The sequence below is a fragment of the Bactrocera oleae genome, chromosome 6 (genome assembly GCF_042242935.1).
Source record: "Bactrocera oleae isolate idBacOlea1 chromosome 6, idBacOlea1, whole genome shotgun sequence".
In the NCBI taxonomy this organism is placed as follows: Eukaryota; Metazoa; Arthropoda; class Insecta; order Diptera; family Tephritidae; genus Bactrocera; species Bactrocera oleae.
The window spans coordinates 59,720,300-59,742,473 of NC_091540.1; the positions used below are offsets into that span (position 1 = coordinate 59,720,300).

At 32.1% G+C, this 22,174-nt stretch overlaps 2 protein-coding genes across 8 annotated transcripts in view; one reads left to right on the forward strand and one right to left on the reverse strand.

Annotated features, from left to right (window-relative positions):
• The window catches only part of fry (Protein furry), a 113,464-nt gene that overhangs the window by 55,721 nt on the left and 35,569 nt on the right, over positions 1-22,174 (forward strand). The window lies entirely within an intron of this gene.
• CNMaR (CNMamide Receptor) overlaps positions 1-22,174 on the reverse strand; it is a 45,802-nt gene that overhangs the window by 19,050 nt on the left and 4,578 nt on the right. The window contains exons 2-6 of the mRNA XM_014238284.3: positions 14,763-14,905; positions 13,934-14,067; positions 10,474-10,595; positions 2,455-2,573; positions 667-746 (exon numbers count right to left, since the gene is read on the reverse strand). Coding sequence (XP_014093759.3) covers positions 667-746; positions 2,455-2,573; positions 10,474-10,595; positions 13,934-14,067; positions 14,763-14,905 — 598 coding nt within the window. The remainder of the gene's footprint in view (positions 1-666; positions 747-2,454; positions 2,574-10,473; positions 10,596-13,933; positions 14,068-14,762; positions 14,906-22,174) is intronic.

Consider the following 22,174-nt stretch of genomic DNA (forward strand, 5'->3'; position numbering starts at 1 on the left):
ATTATCCAACATAAACAAGCTCTTTATTTTCAATTTAAACCCAATTTATTTCCCATGTATGGTATATAACATGTCATTTATTAATCTTTCTACATTAAACCAGTAAATATACAACTTTGAAAAAATTGTATTCTGATAAAAATTTAGTTCTCCACAAAAAAGGTCTCGTTATTTTTTCCGATAAAAACATTCCATTTAAAGTTATACGCAGTCAAAGTTATACATCGAATGAACTGAGCCTTCATACAAGTGAATTATAAATAAATTGTGTGTTGCTTATACGACATGGTGTACTGTATGAATAAAGTACATTAGTTAAGTCATGCTACTACGCATAATTTTTAAAGGAAAAAACCAATTAAATCTTTTTTGTAGAGCATTAAATTGTGTATTTAAATATTCTTCTTTGAAATAATTGGTAAATAACAGACATCCTAATATGCATATACTTATGTAAGTACATTCATATGGGTATAGAGCTATCACTTGTTGCTTACAGCTTTTTCACATTATGTTCGTATGTGTATGTGTATGAGTATATGTGAGTACATATGTGTTAACGCGTGTGCTTCAATGAAATACAATAAACCGAAATGAAGTTATACATTTCTGCACCTTCACAGTCACATTTCTTTGCGCTAATTAGAGGCAACAACATTTACCTACCTCTTGTCACTTGTGTGGTGCCTTCCCGCTGCGTTGTCGCCCGCTTAAACATATTTCTATACATGCTTATTACTGCTTTGCTATAAAAGTGTAGCACAGGGAAGAGAAGAGAAAAAAAGAAAAAAAAGAAAGCAAGAAAAGCAAAGCAAAGTTTAGTTGTCTGTTCGAAAATTTATGTAAATATGTAATTAAAATGCAATTACTAATCATTGGGGTGTGATTATGGTGAAAGCTTATCAATTGAAATGTTAATTTTAAATTGAAATACATTAGGGTGGTACATAAATAATTGAATATAATGTTTTTTCTGCTATAGAGCAGTTCTTTAAAATTATTTTGTAATTATATGATCCAAATTAATATTACTACAGTAGAAGATGTGGTATATATTATATAAAGTTAGAACTCAATTGGAGACGGTTATGTAGATGTGTTGTGAAGTGGTCCAAGCTCAGAGTTCTACAGCAAGAGCATAAAAATTAAATTTAGTATCCAAAATCTATATATCAGTAGTGTAAACTTTCGCTCAAAATGCAAAAAATCAAAAAAAAAATTTAAAAGTTCTTGAGGGTCAATATGAAGTTTATCACACCCTAACCTTACTCAACTAAGCAACATTTTAATGCGACTATACCTTGTAATATTAGCGAATGGTTTAAGATTTAGATAATATTTTGTAAAAATTTTCTTACTCTATATAAAGAGCACTCTAATATATGCAAACACTTACTTAATATGGAAATGAAATCTATTTTGTAGTTATAAGCTGATTTACTTCAAATAAATCGCCGGCAAAAGATTAACATTTTGGCTTTTTATTACACTAAGTTTTATTACTTCATCATCTTCTCTGCCCAATTACAATTTTATAATGCATTTTCTATCATAGTCAGCTTCACTTATCCGAGTATTGGTTTTCAACCGCTAAGTCGTAGTTGGCTCATTAGCAGATCATCTGATTATATTTGACTCGGTTTTACAAAAAAATATATTTTCACGTGTTGTAATACAAATCTTATTATTGCCACAAATTGTCATGTACTTCTTATAAATCTCGGCTGGGGATGGTTTTTAGTGCCATCAGCGAATTCAAAATAGGAGCGAAAGAATCAAAATAGGTGACCAATTCACAGATCTATTTCTTGATATGATTCGGTCAGCAAAAATTCGCCTCCATATCATCGCCCGATAGTAACTTTTTCTGAATGCAATGAACTCTCAATATTATTTTCCGTATTGACTCAAAACAGTGGTGTTCGAATCAGTACCTTGTAGTTTATTGGCATAGACCTTTAGTAACTTTTCTCTTCAGAATAGAAGGAAGCGTGGAGAGTATCTTTTAGATTGCTCGTACTTCAAATCGTTCGCAGTCTAAAACGAAGAAACGACTTATTTACCATTTAGCCCAGAAAAGTACCTCGAAGCTGATGAATGTTTGACAGTAAAATTTTTGTTTACGATTTTTGTAAATAAATTTTCAAGACTTTTGTATGTAATTTTTGGCATGACTATTTTGTCCAACATTTCGCACATAAATGTCAAAAATATGTGTTGACTTTGACAGCCATCGCTCTAAGCAATTCCACATCTCTAAAAATGTAGTTTTTCTTCACGGACATTCCTGACACGCCGTACATTTTATTATACTGCTGGGAATATCATAATTTACATAATCACTGCCACATCCCTTTGATCTTTTGTCATATGCGTACATATATGTGTGTGTATAATAACTGTCATAAATTTTAAACATATACCTATTAACGCCATGCGATTCTATTTACCTACCGAAAATTTTGACCGCTTACACAATATAGGACAAAATTGATGCCATAATTTGTGACGAAAAGCAGTTGAAAAATGTACTGGCAAATTACTGTGGCCTTCTCGTTAGTGGATGTCTGCGTCTGAAAATAGACAAAAATAACGAAAACTTTTAATTATAGTGTAGGAAAATGTTCACTGAATATTATTAAAGATAAATTAGCGCTTCAATTATTTTACAGCATTGCCTGTTAGGTTAGACTAGGCGACAAAAGCAGAACAGTGTTAGTCTATCGCCTAAAAGCATTTTAATATTTATTTCAACTAACTTTGTGTTTTGCTTTTTGATTCCAACGAATTTGAGACGCATTGTTAAATAACTAAAACGAAGTATTATTAACAAATTCAGAGTGTTCTTTTGTGGATTTTATAGGTAAGAAAAAAATTGGTAAGTTAAATTATAAATGAATTTGGAGTGAATAGAGAGAGAAAAAAGAAAGGCAGGGAGATAGAGAGACAGAGACAAAGGTAGAATGAGAGAGTGGGGAAATAGATAGAAAGAAACGTAAAAATATAGAGTAAGGGAGATAAAGAAGAAGATAGATAGAAGAAAAAGAGATAGAAAGGTACAGAGGAAGAAAGGTAGAGGAGAGGGAGATAGAGAGGCCGAGAAGAGAAGCGATATAGAGACAGAGACAAAGATAAACGGAAATAGAGACGATTATAGATAGAGAGGGAGATAGATAAACAGAGATGAAGATAGTTAGAGAAGAGGGAGAGTGAGCGACATAGGCGGAAATAGAGCGAGATAGAGATACAGAAATTTTTTATAGCAAAAAACAAACCAAAATTTTTTTTCAAGTATCTACCAAAAGTCCAATTTTTGGTATTTCCTTTCATCATAGTATCTCTGAGTCTAAGTCAACTTACTCCCTATCGCCCATAAGACTTGTAGCCCCTTCTTAAATTTATCTGAAGTAAATTTCTGTTCGATAAGAATCGGCAGAGGTTTGAGACCAACATGTAATGTGCTTGTTTCTCTGCGTCGCCTAGTTGTTAGCACCAAAGTTATCGAGTTAAAATAATGAAAAGCATTTATATATTTAGCTACAAGTTGCGTGGCATTCCCATTTGCAACAACTGACGCAAGTGAGTGGCACTTTCTTTATGCTTCTTCCTTCCGCATTCACATGTGTGAAATTATGAAATGAACAAACTAATTAACAGTAATTACCAACATATTTATGTAAGCAAATTAGAAAGTTCAAAGAGGAATTTGTGCATTCATACAGTTTTGTACATGTGTATGTTTGAAGTGAGTGCTTCAGTAGTTGACTGGTTGCTGCTAAAAGATGTTAATCTCCTGCATAGCTGCCAACCATTTGTACGCTTTTATAACTCAAGTTCTTTCATTAAACATCTTCTTATCTGATGTAATATGAGTCAAACGCCCTCATCTACATACCTATACTCTCAAATTTTTGTTTCTTTTCGGCAACAGTTATTAATTATGGTTTTTTCCAGGATATGTGAGCCAATTTTTTGGAATACTTCTGTTTTTGGTTTTGTAAAACTTCATACGCACAATTTTAAAATTGATAAATTTTAGCAGTTGTGAAGGGTAATTTGTAGTTTAAAATTTTTTGAAATCCACGAGGAAAAAGTAAGACTATAATTTGTAGTGTGTTCTTAAACTCTTTATCGTGTTGAAATAATATCTATTTTTAAACTTCTCGAAAATTCTGGCTTTGTTCTTGAAGTACTTTGTTATTATTTATTTCTTTTTTTCTATAAAAATCACCTTTAACCATCGACATATCGACCAAGATATGAGTTGTTTTAGTGAAACTCAGAAACGATCTTGTCTGCTCATCTGATAATAATATGTCTTGATGCCAAAAATGGATAAAATCGAGTTAATACTACGCGTAGTCCCCATATATCTTAATATAAAAATTTTAAACATAAAAGCACTAATGAACAGGATTCTGGAAAAATTATAACTTTTTATTAATAAAACATAATTCTTGGGTGCTTCTTCGTTTTTTCAAATCTAAAATAAATTTTTTATAAATAAAATATTTTACTTTATATAAATCGGACTACTGGTTGAAAAGATTTGATCATTTTTGCAACGAAGAATTTAATTCGATGCAGTCCTTAAGTTAATATTAAAACTATGTTTTTTGTTTTTTTACAAAACATTAATGATTTTCGTTTTATTTGTTCTCTTTTCAGGTATTGTTTAAATTTCTTGTCGTCTTCCTTATGATGTCATTAAATACATATGTATATAGACGTTTTATTTCGGTATTACAGTTATTATATACATATATATTACAAATTTAAGCTTGAAATAGCTGAAAGATGGTATACTATGCAGTTGTATTGCTCGTGATTATCAAATAACTTTTAGCATTTGAATAAAAACTGAAGATGCTTCGAGTGCAATTACAACGACAGGTACTTACGCTTAATCTTAGTTACAAATTAAAAGTAGCAATGTAAGGAAATGTCAAAGCAGTGAAAACAAGTTCAAATTAAGCATTTTTTCGAACATTTTTTTACACTTTTGTCTTCTCTAACTTCTTTTTTTTAATATTTTCTTTTTCTCAACTCCTAACCTCTCAAACGTTTCTATTTGATATGAAGAAAAAAATCGTCACGAAACATGAGCCTCTTTTACCACACTCTAAGCGGCCGCTATTTTTATTTTATTGCATGAGAAAAAATTCTTTGTTTATGATATATGTTTTATATTTCTAATATTTCAGTTTTTCACTTAGCTGCTGTCCGCAGGAGCAAATAAGTGATTTTTTTCTTTGAAATATATAATACCTATGTTATAGCACAATCGCCTCCGAGAAATATTAAGAGTGATTTTGTAAACTATACTGACCATTTTCGAATCTGCATACAACAGACATCAGACGTTGTATTATCTAATTCAAACGGTTTTCCATACAGAGTTTTAAAAAATGTTTCACAATCAAAATAACTGCTTTAGATACTAAATGTCCGTTACTAAGCTTTTCTCATAACTAATAATATTCGCAAATTTATAACGTGCGCATGTTTCAGAAAGCTTCGCAGCGCTCAACGAAGTGCTTCCTGTTCGACGACTTTTCTATTTCCATTATTTCAAAGTAATCACTAAAATAAAAAGAATGCACCTTTATAGTTTTGCAACCAAAAAATATCCCAAAGAGACTACTTATGTGTGCTTATACCCAGTAGCGTATAGATGCCTTGCTTTTTTTTCTTATTTCAAACAAGCAATATAAACAGCTGTAAAATATAGCAGGCGTCAATTTTCCATATTTCCGAATTAGTATAAAATTTTTTGAAATTTGACAGTTGAAGTAGAGAAATAAATCCAATAATTAGTTAACTCAACTACTAGACTTTAAATAGTGTACATGGAGAATTTGTAGCAGTATCAACGATATCTTAATCAAAACTCCGATCACTCGTTCCATAAAACAGTTCCCTAAACCCTTGCAAATCACGAAAAAATTTTCTAGTTCTGAACTGGAAACATATACTCTTATGCCTATGTAGTTCTTCTTTTCCCTGCTGCGCATATATGGAACCATATTTTTTATGAGTATGTGTGCTTAATTTAATTTTTTCTTTTATATATTATTTATATATTTATATATTACATACCCTTATACATAGTCGAAGCATTAGATATGAATATGTAATAAGCAGAGAAGTTTGCCAACTATCGATTGCCATATTGCATGGTGCATTGACATTCCCAAATATTTACATACTTTTAGTAAAAGTTTTTAGTTGCGCGGTTTCTTTTTAAACTTTTATGTTTGTAGACTTTACTTATCAGATCTTATCTAAATATGTGTGTGCACATGTACATGTACTTATTATGCCACACGCATTCACTGACCACATTTTTTTAGATGCTGTGGTATTATATGCGAACAATAATGTTTGTATTTGTATTAAATAGAAGCTTGTCAAATGTTCATCAGAATTTTTCGTTCATCTAAAGTTATAGTTCTACTACCTATGTTTTTTGTGTATAAATATATACAAGCATACATAATATAATGATATTATATTTCAAAGACTTGCTCAAACTCACTTTCAATGTGCCTTGTTTTTATGAATATTTTAAATATATAACCTAGTATCACAGTAAACACAAAATTTAGTTATTGACATATTAGAGCATGATTGGCTAACTAGCTACTACATAGATAAACGTAGAGATTTGAAACGATATTGGAATCACAATCAGTTTCTCAATGAATAATATATCTTTAATCAAAATCTAATGTAGCTGTTGAATCAGAATTTGATTATGATTTGAATTAATAATTGACATCTAGTGTGTTAGCACAAAAAATGGCGATTTTTGGAAATTTTTGAAGACAAAAATTAAATATTTGTCGAGTTTCACGCGATTTCCCACGGCACTAATACAAGGTCCTCCACTGTTGCAGCGATTACGGCCTTTTCCGTTAATGAAATCTTTCTCGACTAGAAGATATTGTCCGTACAATAACTTACGGTCGAAACAAATCAAACTTTGACAAAATGGCGACGTTTAAAAACGAAAATTTTGGTCGTTTCTGGCTTGCCAAAATTCGATTTTGGATCGAAACAAAACTGAGAGGTCATTGTAAGCAGAAGCATTCAGAACATGCAGGAAAATTTTGACAATGATCGGACCATTTGTCTTAGAGTCATCATTCCAGCAAACTTGAAAAATGCTGTTTCCAAAAAAACGCGTTTAAATATACTAAACTGAAACCTAATTGAACTGAGCGGCTGTAGCCCAAAAACTATCTGAGTTATCGATGTAAAATTTTAGTATACTATTTTCAAAAGCATAAGCTATCGAAAAATGACAAAAATCTGTATTTTTAAAATTTACACTAGGTGCGCCATCGATTTAAAACTTACTTGTTTAATATTTCAATGTCTTTTAGGATATGTATTTCGTTTGGCCATTGGGGACTCTAAAATCACCAATCGATCTCTCGTTGTTTTACTCTAGCTTTCATTGGCTAGCGAATAGTTTGGGAACTACACTAGTCAAATTGAATCATAATTAATATTCTCAAACATTCGATATTTTGTTTGTTGGGATAATCAAAAATCCATAGAAATCTGCATACACATGCTAATAATATATTTCTATATATACATATATATACGACTGCAAGGACCATAGGACCACTAATAATAACATTCACTTATTCGTAAAATCATTGAAGTATGCGCATTTATTCAAGTTGTTTTCGTTACGTGATTAAATGAGACAAATTCTATGAATAGAATTGCTTTATTATAATTTGTACATGATTCATGCTAATGTATTCAATATTAAATTATAGAATATTGTAGCGGTACCAAAGCAAGCATCAAGGATATTGATTTTGAAGATGTGAACAAAAAAATTTTTTTTATTAAAAAAAGTAGGGCGTTAGTATGGCGCGTGCCGATTTTTGTATGCTCTAGTATTATATATCCCTAAAAATTAATTCTTAAGCGAATTTAGTAGCATATTAGTTGTTATCAATATATAAATAATACAAGTTGGTTGAAAAGTTTGTTGGTCTCACTAACAAATAGCACTACTAGCTCCGAATTTTTTTTCTGCTCTAGTTGGTACATCTATCGTGAGAACACATGCAAAGTTAAATGTCATTCTATCAATTAATTCTTTGTTTACAAGTCATTTGTAGTTGACATGTAGTGTATCATTCTTTGTTTTGAAAGGTTTAAAAAATTTGTGAACAATTGCTAGAAGAGTATAAGAAGTCTTCACCTTCAAAACGCACCGTTGAATTTTGGGCTGGTGAATTTAAACGTGCTCGTACTAGGCTTGAAGACGATCCATGCGAAGGACGACCAAAAACCGCGACTACACCAGAAATCATTGAGCTAGTTCATAATGTTGTTAGTGAAGATCCAAGTTTGATTAAGCGTGAAATTGCTAATGCCATAGGCATCTCAGATGAATGAGTACTTAATATTTTACATGGAGAATTACATAGCAAAGGACTGTTTGGAAAGTTAGTGCCGCACACCTTAACAATTCAACTAAAATTTAACAACAAATTTCTCAACTTAATTCAGAGCGTTTTAAGCAGAATAAAACCGATTTCTTGCATCGTTTTATAATTATGGATGAGACTTGGATCTACCACCATGATCCTTCATTGAAACAAGAACGTTTACAGTGAACTGAAGCTGGTTGTTCAGCTCCAAAGCGGGTGAAGTCACAAAGCACATCAGCAAAGAATATTATGGCATCAGTTTTTTTAGATGCAAAATAAATTTTGTTTCTTTATTATCTGCAGAAAAAAATCTGAATATTATTGCAAAAATGAAAAAACTCGTGAGAAAAAACCTGGTTTGCAGTACAAAAAATAATTTTTCATCAAGACAATGCAGCTGCTCATAAAGGTGTTTTACAATGAAAAAATTTAACGAATTAAAGTGCGAATAGCCTGAGCATTCATCGTATTCACCAGATTTTGCTCCCAGCGACTACTACTTCTTCAGAAACCTGAAACAAATCCTGCGTGGAAAGCGTTTTTCGTCTAATGAAGAAGCAATTACAGTCGTAAACGGGTATTTTGCAAAACTCCCGGAAAGTCATTATAGGGATGGCATAAAATTATTGGAGAATCATTGGAATAAGTGTATTGAAGTTGATGGAGATTATATTGATTAAAAAAATATAATTCGTACCAAAAACAATATTTTTTCAATTCGAGCGCAGAAGCTTTTTAACCAACCTGTAATAGCAAAGCAATCACACCCTTATCAGCAAATACATTAATGTACAACTGTAAATCATTATTCAAAACTGATTAATAAGAAATCAGTTAAACATCTTTTAAAGTAAAATTTTTAACTGATACCAACGACCAGTTAGCTAGCTTGAACAGTGCCATTCGATTGGGACTAACGGAGGTCAATCGGATGTTATCGGAAGTGACACACTTTCACATCACATCACCAGTAACCATTCGCTATAAAAATGGATAGATATTTTTGCGATTCAGCAGCGGTTCGTAATTGAAAATTCGATTCATGAGGTTTTTTTTGGCTTAAACTCCTGTGGAACCCATACATTAAGCTTAGTTTTGTATCCAGCATTATTTAAATGGTTCCAAACGGGGTTTTGTGCAATCTTTATCCCCTGGACAGTCGAAACAGAGCTTACATCACGATCAGACTAGATTATTTACATTATTTTAACAATATTTTAGACAATTCTTCTGCCAGAGCGTGATGCAACTATGACATTAAAATTAGCGGAACGGAATTGCCGAAACGGAAATTATTAGAAGCATAAACAATATTCACTTCAGTCAATTTGAGTTTATTGATGAAAAACCGTAGAAAATTTCGTATTTTTTGACTTATAAAGTTAACCGATCGTTAAAACAATTTAAGTGTGCTTTAGTTAAATTAAACTTGAACTAAACTAAACTTTAATGAAAGTATACACCAACTATTGATTGAATATTTATGGTATATGACTTTTTACGCATTATGTCAATAACTTCAATGTCTCCTTCCAAAATTCGCTGAAAGCAAACATGTATCCTCTTTGGTATTTCTGTCTTCGTACATAAAGTAATAGAGCCTTAACATCTAAGCACTCACTTAATTTCCGCATATCGCATTGGTAACAAAAGTGAACGCGTGTATATTTGTATGTATATACCTATATACATATGTGTACCTAACATAGGTATATCTTATTGTATATGTTTTTATGAAGTACGAATTGCTATCTGCTTTCCTTAATTAGATTAGTTCAACGTTCCTGTCGTTACAATCAGAATGAATCATATAACATATTACGAGCTCACATGACACACGAATACATATGTGTATTTGTACTAATGTAATAAAAATCGGTTAACACCCATTACAATCATCATGACATCATCATATGCTACAGGCATCATGGTTGTCAACATCGTGATTACATATCAAGGTGTATCTATAGCTTTTAAGTAGAACTTTAAGTTGTTGCGTGTGGGTACTTACCTCCAAATACGTTTCTATGCGCATCACACAGCTGGGCAAGTTGAGAATTACAAAAACGGAGGACACAATTAACAGCATCTTAGTTACCTTCAATTGCGATGAGCTGTTGACTTTTTGTTTCTCTGTTGATTGAAAGAAATTTATGGAGAATGATTAGATGTGAAATTTAACGAAATGAGAATCATCGAAAATTATATATGTAGGTATATAAAAATAAATACATGTATGTATTTTATATGTGTTGGTGAATACTTGTATATGCTAAATACAAGTAATCTAACATTGATATATATTTGCACTAGGTGTGGTTCTGTTTATATGAGTAGTTAGGTGCACCAAAGATAACGCAGGATTCCACTTGGACAGCTGTGAACGCTGGTGCTTTGGCTTCTTCCCAAAAATCCTAGTGGACCACCAGACCCTCATAGATCGACGAATCGCTTTGAGCTACTGAAAGCGTCCAGCGTCTATTTCAATCTCAGTCTTTCAAAGGCAGGACAGTTGAGAAGTAAGTTTATAGATGATTTCTCCTCGCCTTCTCCTTCTTCCATACAGATTTGACAATTTGTGTCCGTCAAGATTTGTAACCTTACCGCATGTAAGCCTATTGGAGAGTGCGCCGTCAAAAATTTGTGGTAGTATGGATTATTTATATTCCCATTGAGACCTACAGATCCTAAATCCAATCGTACTTATTGTGCCAGAATTAAATTTGATTTTATGAGGCATATTTTGATATTTGTAGGCATTATTAAGTTGGTTAAAGCATTAAGCACTCATTGAAAAGCTCTTCTTAATAAGTTTAAGTATTAAGAGGAGATGCCGAGAGAGAGTGAGAGAATGCTCTCTCTATTCGAATGTGTATCATTTTCGGCCGAGGAATAATATAATTCTGAGAAAAATATACGAGAACTTGTTTGGTGCCTTAACCATCTCAGTTTTGACCGCGCTTACACCGATTCGGATGATTTGTACAGGTTTTCTTAGTAGCTTTGTATTGATGGAGCCGAACTGTCGACAGTTGGTTCACTTTAATGTATTTCGAGGTGATTTTTTTTTCCTTTTAAGAACCTCACAGTTTTTCTTCTCTGTTAATGCTTTAAACTCCGATTGGGTCAATGTGATAAAAACGGACGCTTATTTATATCCTGTAAAATAGTGTCAACTAAAATGTATTTGCGGAATATTTTCCACCGCTATAATAACTAAAAAAATTTCCATGTATGATAAAATACTTATAGAATGATAGAATTGTGCGTTGATAAAGATCTTTCTTACTCAGTTCCATGCTCAGTACGTTTCAAGTTATCCACTTTGAACCAAGCATGACCACTAGAAATCACATTTTTAATAGACGACATTTGAGTTTCTCCGAGAGATGAAAATTTAGATTACTTAAAGTAAATTCCGCAGTTAAGTTAATAAGACCCTATTTGGTGAAAAATTAATCCAAAACTAATCTTTTGGTTTTAATTAACTTTAATTTAAACTTTCAGATATTTGTTGAATTTACGGGTTACTATTATCTTAAGTAAAATAAGGTGTTACTAGAAACGACTTAAACCCTCTAGGTTAACAATCTGCCTACAACACTGGTAATAGCTGCCCACACACGCATACCCGTGAGCATATCGTGTCGTTGATGAAGGTGGACAGCTCAACATCACAAAGCAGTACTCTGAAATGCCATTTTCCAGCTCAATACCTTTGAGTAACTTAAATGGGTGTATGGGTGCATTACAAAGGTCGACAAAACTAGTTCGCATTTCTCATGCCGTTTTGCCAATTTCTATGTTTTTGTGTGTGTGTTCATAATTGTAGCGAATTAAACCGTTGACAGTTTTCCGGTCTCGCTGTTATCTATTGTTACCGCCGCTTGTTGGTGGGCGGTGGATTTTTGTTTCGCTGAAAGTAACCACAAAATTCAGGTGTAAACATGTGACGAAAATAAATTGCCTGACACATTTAGTTATTACAGCAAACAATAATGTTAACTTCGGTAGCAACGAAACAATAACAACCTTCACAAATGAAAAAGTGTTTGATATAAGCAGTTGGTTTCAATCGGTCAGTTTGTATGGAACTTATATGCTATAGTGGTCCGATATCGGCGGTTCCGACAAATGAGCATCCTCTTGGGATGAAAAGGACGTATGCAAAATATCAGATCGATATCTCAATAACTGAGAGACCACTTTGTGTATGCTATACAGACAGATGAGCACGGCTAAATCCACTCAGCTTGTCAAGCTGATTGTATATATTTTTTTCGCGTTTCTTTCCGGGTAGTACAAACTTCGTGGCGAATTTAATATACACTGTTCAGGGTATAAAAACAACAAAAATGTATGTTAAATGCATTTTTCACTGCGATTTTCCACTAAATGACGCAACCATTAATGGACTAATAACTGCTTATTTATTCCAGTTTATATGATAAGCTTTTAAACGAAAACGAATTGTTTTATTTATTTAATGCACTCACACACTCTCATACAGGCTCGTTTGTCTGTCTATTTAAGAGCTATTCAATTGTATTTCAATAAAAAGTCACCATTTGTGGTGAGTTTTTTCCGTTACTCAGCATGATTTGTGCAATGTTTTGTTCGATTCGCAATTGGAAAAGCCACAAAAGCTCATTCAAGCAGAAATACGCGCTTTCCGCTGTTTCAAATGATGACTTATATATTTAATAAATTCGGTAAAATGCGCATCATTGCCGGCTGCACACTCTCCATTAGTTGTGATAATACTTTAAATAAACATATTTGTTTAGTGAATTTAATATTTTTATTTCGCGGACATTAAATGGAGAATGACTATATGAATTCAATTGATGAAAATTATAATTTATCTTAAATAGATCTTATGAATCAGTGAATATATCGTTTTATGTTCTACTTGTTCATATTCTATACTAGTCAATATAACAGTAGTGTGAATATGCAATGACCTCTGATATATTTTCTAATGTTATTATATATTATAGACATATAAAAAATTAGTAAAAATTCACAAGAAAAAATTTTGAGATATATCTTAACCATTTAGTGCGCTCACGAAAAGGTCATTTAGATTAGTTTTCGAAGAGGCATTTTCCAAAAAATTTCAAAAGGTAATGTTATCAGAAAAGTACACTGTGGCAAAAATTACACTAAACTATGGCAAATATGGACAAAACTAAAATTAGAAATTTAGAAGGCTATCTGACTTTCGTCTTATGCACACAATTTTTGTTGCATTAGTTTAAAATGATATTACAGTCCTAAAAACAACTTAAAAATGATATTACAGTATAAGAAAAAATTAAACACTGCATTTACCACCGAATTTCTCTTAAAGATTCTCAACCCATTTAGACTTTTAGCATTTTCAAAATTTGTATAATTATAGTATAATAGTCAATATATATATTTTTTAAATTAAAATTCATATACAAGTATATTTTAAATAAACTCACCTAATCTTCGTTTGCAGATCGGTAGCTCAAGTTCGGTCAGCATAGTTTGCGCTGTGGAATTCTTGTGATTCTTCAATGAAGTCGTAAGATACGTTGAAGACATCAGCGAGTCTCTAGACAATTGATGTGTTTTCCTATGAAATACATATTTTTGTAATGAAACAATTTTGTTTTAAAAAGTTTTCTTCCGGTTTTCTAATTTTATTTTTAAAGAGGCTCCAATTATCTAATTTTTAAAGCTCAACCTTTCAAATTAAACTTTTTAACGCTTAGAATAGTATGTAAAATTACTTAAATGGGTAAATAATCCTAATAGATGAGCTTACATCAGTTTCTTAATTAACTATTTTATCCAGGAAAACTAACTATTTGAACTTGCTGGTTCTGAAAAAAATATTTTCGGACTTACAGAAACCTAAAAGATCATATAAGTCTTGCTCCTGAGTCAATATCTAGAACTCCATTCATCTAAAAAAATTTCTAAGAAAAATGTATTTTTCAACTCTGATCGGAACCCCCTGAATCTTCTAAATTATATTTAAAAAAGAGTACTGTCTAAAAGGTCTCCATATTTATTTAAATCTAAAATCTTTCAGAATTGCTAAATATTAAGTATTTCCTATCACATTCTCATGAAATTCACTCCGAAAAGTAGAATGGTATACATATGTCATTAACTGTTTCTCCTTCTAATCTAAACCTCATCCAAGAGAATACTTTAGCTTTAGCCCACTTAATTAACTGGTGTGTCCACTTTTGTATATGTGTGAAATTAAAAATTCTTAAATTATGTGTATGCTTTGATCGTGTATAACTGATTTTTAATTACCTCTTTTGCATTGTCAATGAGCGTCGCACGGTTGCAAATTTCCAAACGCGATAGCTGGTTATGGTGTTCAATATGAATATCGAAACGAACGGCAGCGCGAAAACCACCAATGTATCAAAGTAGTTCATATAAGTCATAAAGTTCTGCAATAAAAGGAAATAAGCGGAAATTGCAGTTAGGTTTAATGTGCATACTCAGTTTATTCTAATTATTCAAAGGATGCAATTAGGTGATGTTCTCATCTATATATACAAAATGTATGTACAGATGTGTGTGGTTTCGTATTTGAAAAACGGTGAACTCATTGTGGACTAAATTAGCACTCAAATTGTTCATCGTTTCATTTGAAATATTAACAAAAGGACTTTCAATTCACTGAATTTTTCGTAAATCAGAAAGATGTGTTTGAGAATAGAAAGTTGTAAATATAACGCGAAAGATCAGTTATCAAACTAACCTTCCTATTTGTGGAAACAATTTCTTATAATGAATATAAAATAATGCAATCGTTTTGTTTTTCACGTTCGTGTTTTTCACTAAGAGAGAGAAACAGTAATTTAATCTCTAGAAAATAGAAATATCGCTTCACATAGCTAACAAAAAATCTACCCGAGTGTGCATGTAGATTCCGCTGAAAATACTATATTTTTATTGTTTTTGAATATTCCTATCAAAAACTTACAATGCCATCTTTGAATATTTTCTTTAGATCAACTTTTTTCATCACAAAAGGTTTAAGAAATCTATAAGACATTACATTTAAATGTCGGGAGAGAATTTTATATTAAAATAAATCGTTTTCAGCTGATAATGTTGTCGGTACTGATATAGAGCCAGAATCGATATCATTAGTTATAACCTAAAAATCTCGAATATATGTATTGTATGCATACATTATTATATTGTATGCATTCCTTATCACATGCCATATGTTTCTTAATGCTCTTTTCAATAAATGACCGACTAGCTCTGTTTCCTATTGTCTGCAGTACTTCAACATTTCAATAAAAACAGCAACCTTGGTAGGTCTTGCGACTTCTTCTAATTATTTGGAAGGAGAGTAATTTCATTTCCGTTCCACAAAATGTGTAAAAAAACTTTCAGATTTTGATATTTTGTTCGCCTAGTACACAGTTTATTTAATTCTCAAACGGTTAATTAATGCCGACAAATTAACTTCGTCCTATGTATTAAAGCTAGTGATTAAATTTTTCGAAACAAATATCGGTTTTTTTGTACCGATATTTAATACTTTGGTGAAAGTTTAGCCGTCAGTGCTCTTATTTACAAAACAATATCGATCATAATATACTTCTATTTTGGGCCGTAGATTCTTTTCTTTCTCCAAGAAAAGCAGGGTGATCACATTTGCACTGTTAATGGCAGTCAGGCCTTTAAGAAGCAAAAAAAAAAAAAAAACTTCTATAGCTGGAACTCAACTATCGACACATAACCCTTAACCTATCATAAATCTGCTTAGACGTCTTATTTTTATTCCCGCTAGTTCACCTGGATTTCTGAAGGTATCTAGCTCGTCTTCTTTGAAGAAACTTCTATGGCTATTTTTTATAGATTTTTCAATTTCAAATGATAGCTGAGCTTAATCACACTATAAATTGCAAATGGAATAAAATACATGTTTGGACTTGAAAAAATATCGAAGAAAAACAAAGCGTCGAATCTGATAACCGTTTAAATTAGGATGGATAAAAGTGGTATTGGTTATCGCTATCCGAATCTTGGTTATCAGTATCAATTTGTTATCATTTCCACCTAAAATATTTTGAAAATATGGCATCCGGTAAGAATTTTAATATTAGGACCATAACCGCTGCGATAAAGGAGAAATTTTGACTCAGAGTGCTCACGGGGTCTTTCAAGATTTACCTCGTCCCGGAAGTAATTCATTCTCACCCTCGTTTTGCAGTTCAAGCAACGCTGAGAGTTTACGAAGATTTATAATTATTTTTAAAAGCATAAATCAGAAAAATATTATATAATATATAACAAAATGCCATACAATAAAATTAAAAAATTTTAGAAGTAATCGAAGAAGTTGGAAAAATATTTTTAAAAAATTATCGAAAATATGTACAATAGAAGAAAATTATTCATCCGAAAAAATATATAATTTTTTTCACTTTTCACACAAAGTCTGTGAACTTTTGTTATTGCCCTCCTTCGCGCATACATTTAAATTTATTTATGTAAATAAAATCGCCTCAAAAGCGAAAATAAATTGCGCTGCAGGATAATGTTTGTTAAACACTTAATTTAATAGGTTATCTCATTCAGTGCCATTGTGTAAGTGAATTTTTGGTACCGTTTGATGTAAAAATATTTGCATTTTTTGCTTTACACAAATTCTGCATTTCACATTTCATACTCTGAGTGCTTCGAGTGCAAAACGATGCATGGAGAAGAGTCGGTGTATTCTATAATGCAAATACAATATTTACATGTCCCTCGAGGAGCCGTTACGTTTATACAGACTGGATATATGTATATATAATAATATAGGCACACACACATATGAATATTTAAGTATTAAGTGTAATTTCTCTGAATTTTTTAAGTTAATTACAAGAAGTTAGAAAACATGAATATCGATTCGAAAAATTTCCGTCGAAGGCGACACACAGCAGACATTATAATTTATTTCAAATTTAAACGAGCAAAAACGCTATAATACCCTCCACAGTTGCATTTCTTACAGCATAAAAGTGTATAAAAAGACCTATAATGGTCCGATCTTAATAATATGTTCGAAGATTATGGTGTTGCTTTAGGCAATAATTCTTGCCAAATTTCGTGAAGATATGTTGTCAAATAAAAAAGTTCTGCATACAAGGACTTGATTTTGTTAGGTAAGTTTGTATGACAGCTATATGCTATAGTGATCCGATCTGAACAACTTCTGCGGCATTGCCTTAGACAATGACCCATGTAAATTTCGTAAAGATATGAAATAAAAAACCCTTCAATACAAGTATTTTATTCCGAACGTTCACTTTGTATGGCAGCTATATTCTATAGTGGTGCGATATCGGTAGTTCCGACAAATGAACAACATTTTGGAGATATATGAAAGTTTGCAAAATTCGAGATCGATATCTCAAAAATTAAGGACAAGTTCGCGATATACAAACGGACATGACTCGTCATGCTGATCATTTATATAGGGTCTCCTTCTGGGTGTTACAAATTTTGTGGCAAACTTTATATTTCCTGTTTAGGGTATAAAAATACAAACTCTGATAAATATAAATATATATAAACATATATTTTAAGTTCATACTGCTAAAAATGTGCAAATATATTCTAATGCAATTAAATTTCATTTTCCTCCTTATAATCACATTGCTTTTGAAGAATTCCCTTATTTGATTAACGCTTTTGGTTGAAAATAAGAAATTTGACCTAGGACACAACCCTGTATAGCAGCATATAATACTTAGTACATACATAATTGTCATGTCGCCTCAAAGCCAATAGAAACTTTTCAATTTAGAATTCATTGAATTTTATTCGCAAATTTTTCTATACAAAATTTTAAAAATACGAAACTTTTACGAAATATTAACTTTCGCTAATCTAACAACAACGAAAAGAAGCCGTGCCTTTTCCCATTTAATTAACTCCCTTAAAGCTGACAAGCTTAAATATTTATCTATTGCAAACATATCCTATATAAACATGTATATACAAATATTTTTAAAATAAATTGGCAAAAACTGCGCGGTTTGTCCTCGTTCCATTAAGCGCATCTTCGCCGTTTTGTGAAATTGAGGTGAATAGTAATTACTTATACTGTTTGCGCGTTTTGTTTGAGTTGGACGGAAGTAGGGGAGAGCGATTGAAATAGCGCAAATACGAAAGAGTTTGTATGGCAGCTATATACTATAGTGACTCGAACTGAACAATTTCTTCTAAATGTGCAACATTGGCTTGGACAGTAACCCATGCGAAATTTGGTGAAGATATCTTGTCAAATGAAAAACATTTCCATACAAGTATTTTATTTCGATCGTTCAGTTTGTATGGCAGCTATATGCTATAGTGGTCTGATATCGATCGATCCGACAAATATGCAGCTTCTTGGTGAGAAATGAACGGGTGCAAAATTTCAGATCGATATCTCAAAAACTGAAGGACAAGTTCGCATATATACAGACAGACGGAAATGGCTAATTCGACTCAGCCCGACACTCTGATCATGTTTATACCATATATACTTTATAGAGTCTATGACGTTGCACACGTCCTTTTCTCCGTAGAAAGCTGTTCATTTGTCGGAACCGTCGATATCGGATCATTATAACGTATAGCTGCCATACAAACTGAACAATCTGAATCAAGTTCTTTTTGTAAAACTTTTTTATTTGACGAGGTATCTTCAAGAAATTTGATATGGGTTTTAACCTAATACAATGTCTTAATCTTTGAGGAAATTGTTGAGATCGGATCACTATAGCATTGATCTGAGCTGCCATTCAAACTGAACGATCGAAATCAAGTGCTTGTAAGAAATCTTTTGTATATGTGCAGAGTATTATAGCTGCAGTGCAACCGAAGTTAACATTTTAACTCGTTTTTAAATTTAATACTTTCTACTTTTCTTTGCTAAATGTGTGTTTTTTTATTTAAATCATTTGCCCTTGAAACTCAAGAACGACGTACAGAGGTTTGAGTGATTAATAAATATTCTAAAACTAGTGATTAACGCATGTTCTTCAGTTAATTTATTAGAAATACAAACAATACAACTATCGTTTGCAATCAAAAGTGAAGAAAAGAAATAATAGAGAATATTCAAAAGTACATATTAAAACCAAAACCATCATTCAAGTGGAAAGCCACACACATCTAAATTAGTGGCGGTGGTTCCATTACTACTTTTCACTTTATTACTTTCTTACATGCGAATTTTAATTCAATTTGAAATGTTGGACGTTTTTCTTTTTTAATATTGGTGGCTTGGTTAAAGTAATATTTTTTTCAGTATCTACCCCACTGACTTACTGGGGTAAAGACGCATCAATCATTTTCTGCACAAAGACACATTTGGAGAGTGAAATGGCTCAGGCGGACAGTGAATTTGTAAACTTCTTGCTTGCAAAGAAATACTCCAGCAACACAAACAATTGTACAGCAGTTACTGTGCATATTATATGAAATATCAAACAGTTTAGTGTGTGCCATAACGTATGAGTAACATCCTGAGAGCATTTGTAGCATTTCGAGCAACACTATGGGACTTTTGTAAATTATTTATATGTCACTGCATGTTTGTACTCGTAGGTGTACACCGTTTACATGAATATACAATATGTCTAGGAAATTTTGTATATCATGCATTATTTGTCAATCAATGAATATTTGCTGATTGAAAAGCGAAGACAACCTTTTCTTTCGACGTTTGCTGTAATGTTTTTTGTTCAGCTTTAACAATTTTTTAACTTCTCGTTATTTCTTTCTGCTTTTTGTTCATTTTTTGTCTGCTTTTTGTTCACATTTGTGCTGCTTTTTGTACAAATCTCCTCTTGTTGATTTTTTAAATGTTTTCTATAGTTTTAGGTTTTTGTTAAGAACTTTCGCAAGTAAAAAATAATATTAATATATCGAACCATGTGCTAGACTTGTTACATATGCAGTTTCGCATTTTTTCATCCATTAGTAAAAGTAAAAGCTAGGCGGCATACTTATGTCTAGCAGTGTAGGTGTATTTTGGTAAGCTTCATAGAACTTTACGAGCTGCAATCACTTAAGTTTCTTCTGCGTTTTTTTTTTTGTGCGGGTAACTTTTGAGGTTAGGCTATTGAAAGTCAGTTGTACGAAAACAAAAAATTTTGCCACTGGTTATACTAAGTTTGCATGCAAATGTTTGTAACACCGAAAAAGAAACTTCGGACACCCCATAAAGTATATCTAATATGTATGTAAATGATTAGCGGACGAGCTGAGTGGATTGATCCATGTGGGTCAGTCTGTTTGTCTGTATATACGTGAACCAGTCACTCCGTTTTTGAGATATCGATGTGAAATTTTCCACACGTACTGTTTCCATAAGTGGCTGCTCATTGGTGGAACCGTCGATATCGGACGACTAGAACATATAGCTGTCATACAAACTGACCATTCCAAATCAAGTCTTTGTATGGAAATCTTTTTATTTTTCGAGATATCTTCACAGAATTCGGCATGGATTACTGTCTAAATCAAGCTACAATCTCCGAAGAAATTTATCTATCAAAATCAAGTATTTGTGCGAAAAACTTTTTTATTTGTGAAAACTTTTCCAAATGGTACAAGCTAAAAGCTAAAAACAAACGAAACACATATTTTCAAATGTGGCGAACTGAAGATTTGAGTGAAAACTGGCTCTTTGCCTGTCACGCAACGACGCCTCACTCACTCTGTTTTTTTAACGTTTGCTCCGAGGGAAGCCTTAAATTGTAATATGTGTTCATATGTATGCAAATGGGTATGGAAAATTTTCGCATTTACTAAAAAGTGTCGAAAACATTAAATAAAAGGTTATTCCCCCAGAGCTACCGATATTGATACATTGTACAGTTAAGTTTGTTACTTTTGTTGTGCCTTAAAAGCTTGTAAGCCAAGCCCATCGCTTCCTTTATTGTTAAACGCAACAAGTCATTTTTGCTCTTGACTGGCACAAAAGGGTAGCAAAAAAAAACAAACACCAAAGACTTATTCTAGATTAGCGCGACAGAACGTGACTGACTTATTGACATTTGTTTTATTATTATTTTTATTTGTTATGTTATTTATATTTCCCGTCATCTTTATGTAAATACCCTACATTTTGCTTTCTGTTTCGGCGCAAAAATACTTTATATAATTGGACAAAAAAAAAACAAAATATAGAATGTAACACGCGCTGTAGGTTTTACGATAAATAATACACACAAAAACAAAAAACAAACGTCAGCGCACCTTTAGGCTGTTAAATTTAAAATATTTGCCTTTTTGATTCGTATTGAAACTATAGAAGTAGTTATGCGATATTTTGCACACTTTCAAGAAAAGCACTTTTACTCGAATAGAAACACCACAGCGGTTGGGAGTCTTCAACTGTCTGAATTAATGAAAGATGTTTAAGGAAAATTGCAGACTTTGTAATATGCAGTACCAGCAGCGACATATAAAAAAGGATAAAACGTTGCATACAATTAGGCTGTAAGTACAATAACAACTTACGCAAAAGTATTTCTGTGCCTTCGCATAAGAGAATCTGACAGTCGTTCGAAATCAGCTTAAGCGGCTTTTAAGTCTACGTCAAGTATATATAGCCAAAGGTCGTACATAACAAGGAGAGAAGCGCTATTATCATAAGCTCTCTACTGAATGCTTATTAAAAAGTAAAATTGAAAATTCCTTTAACATTGCCA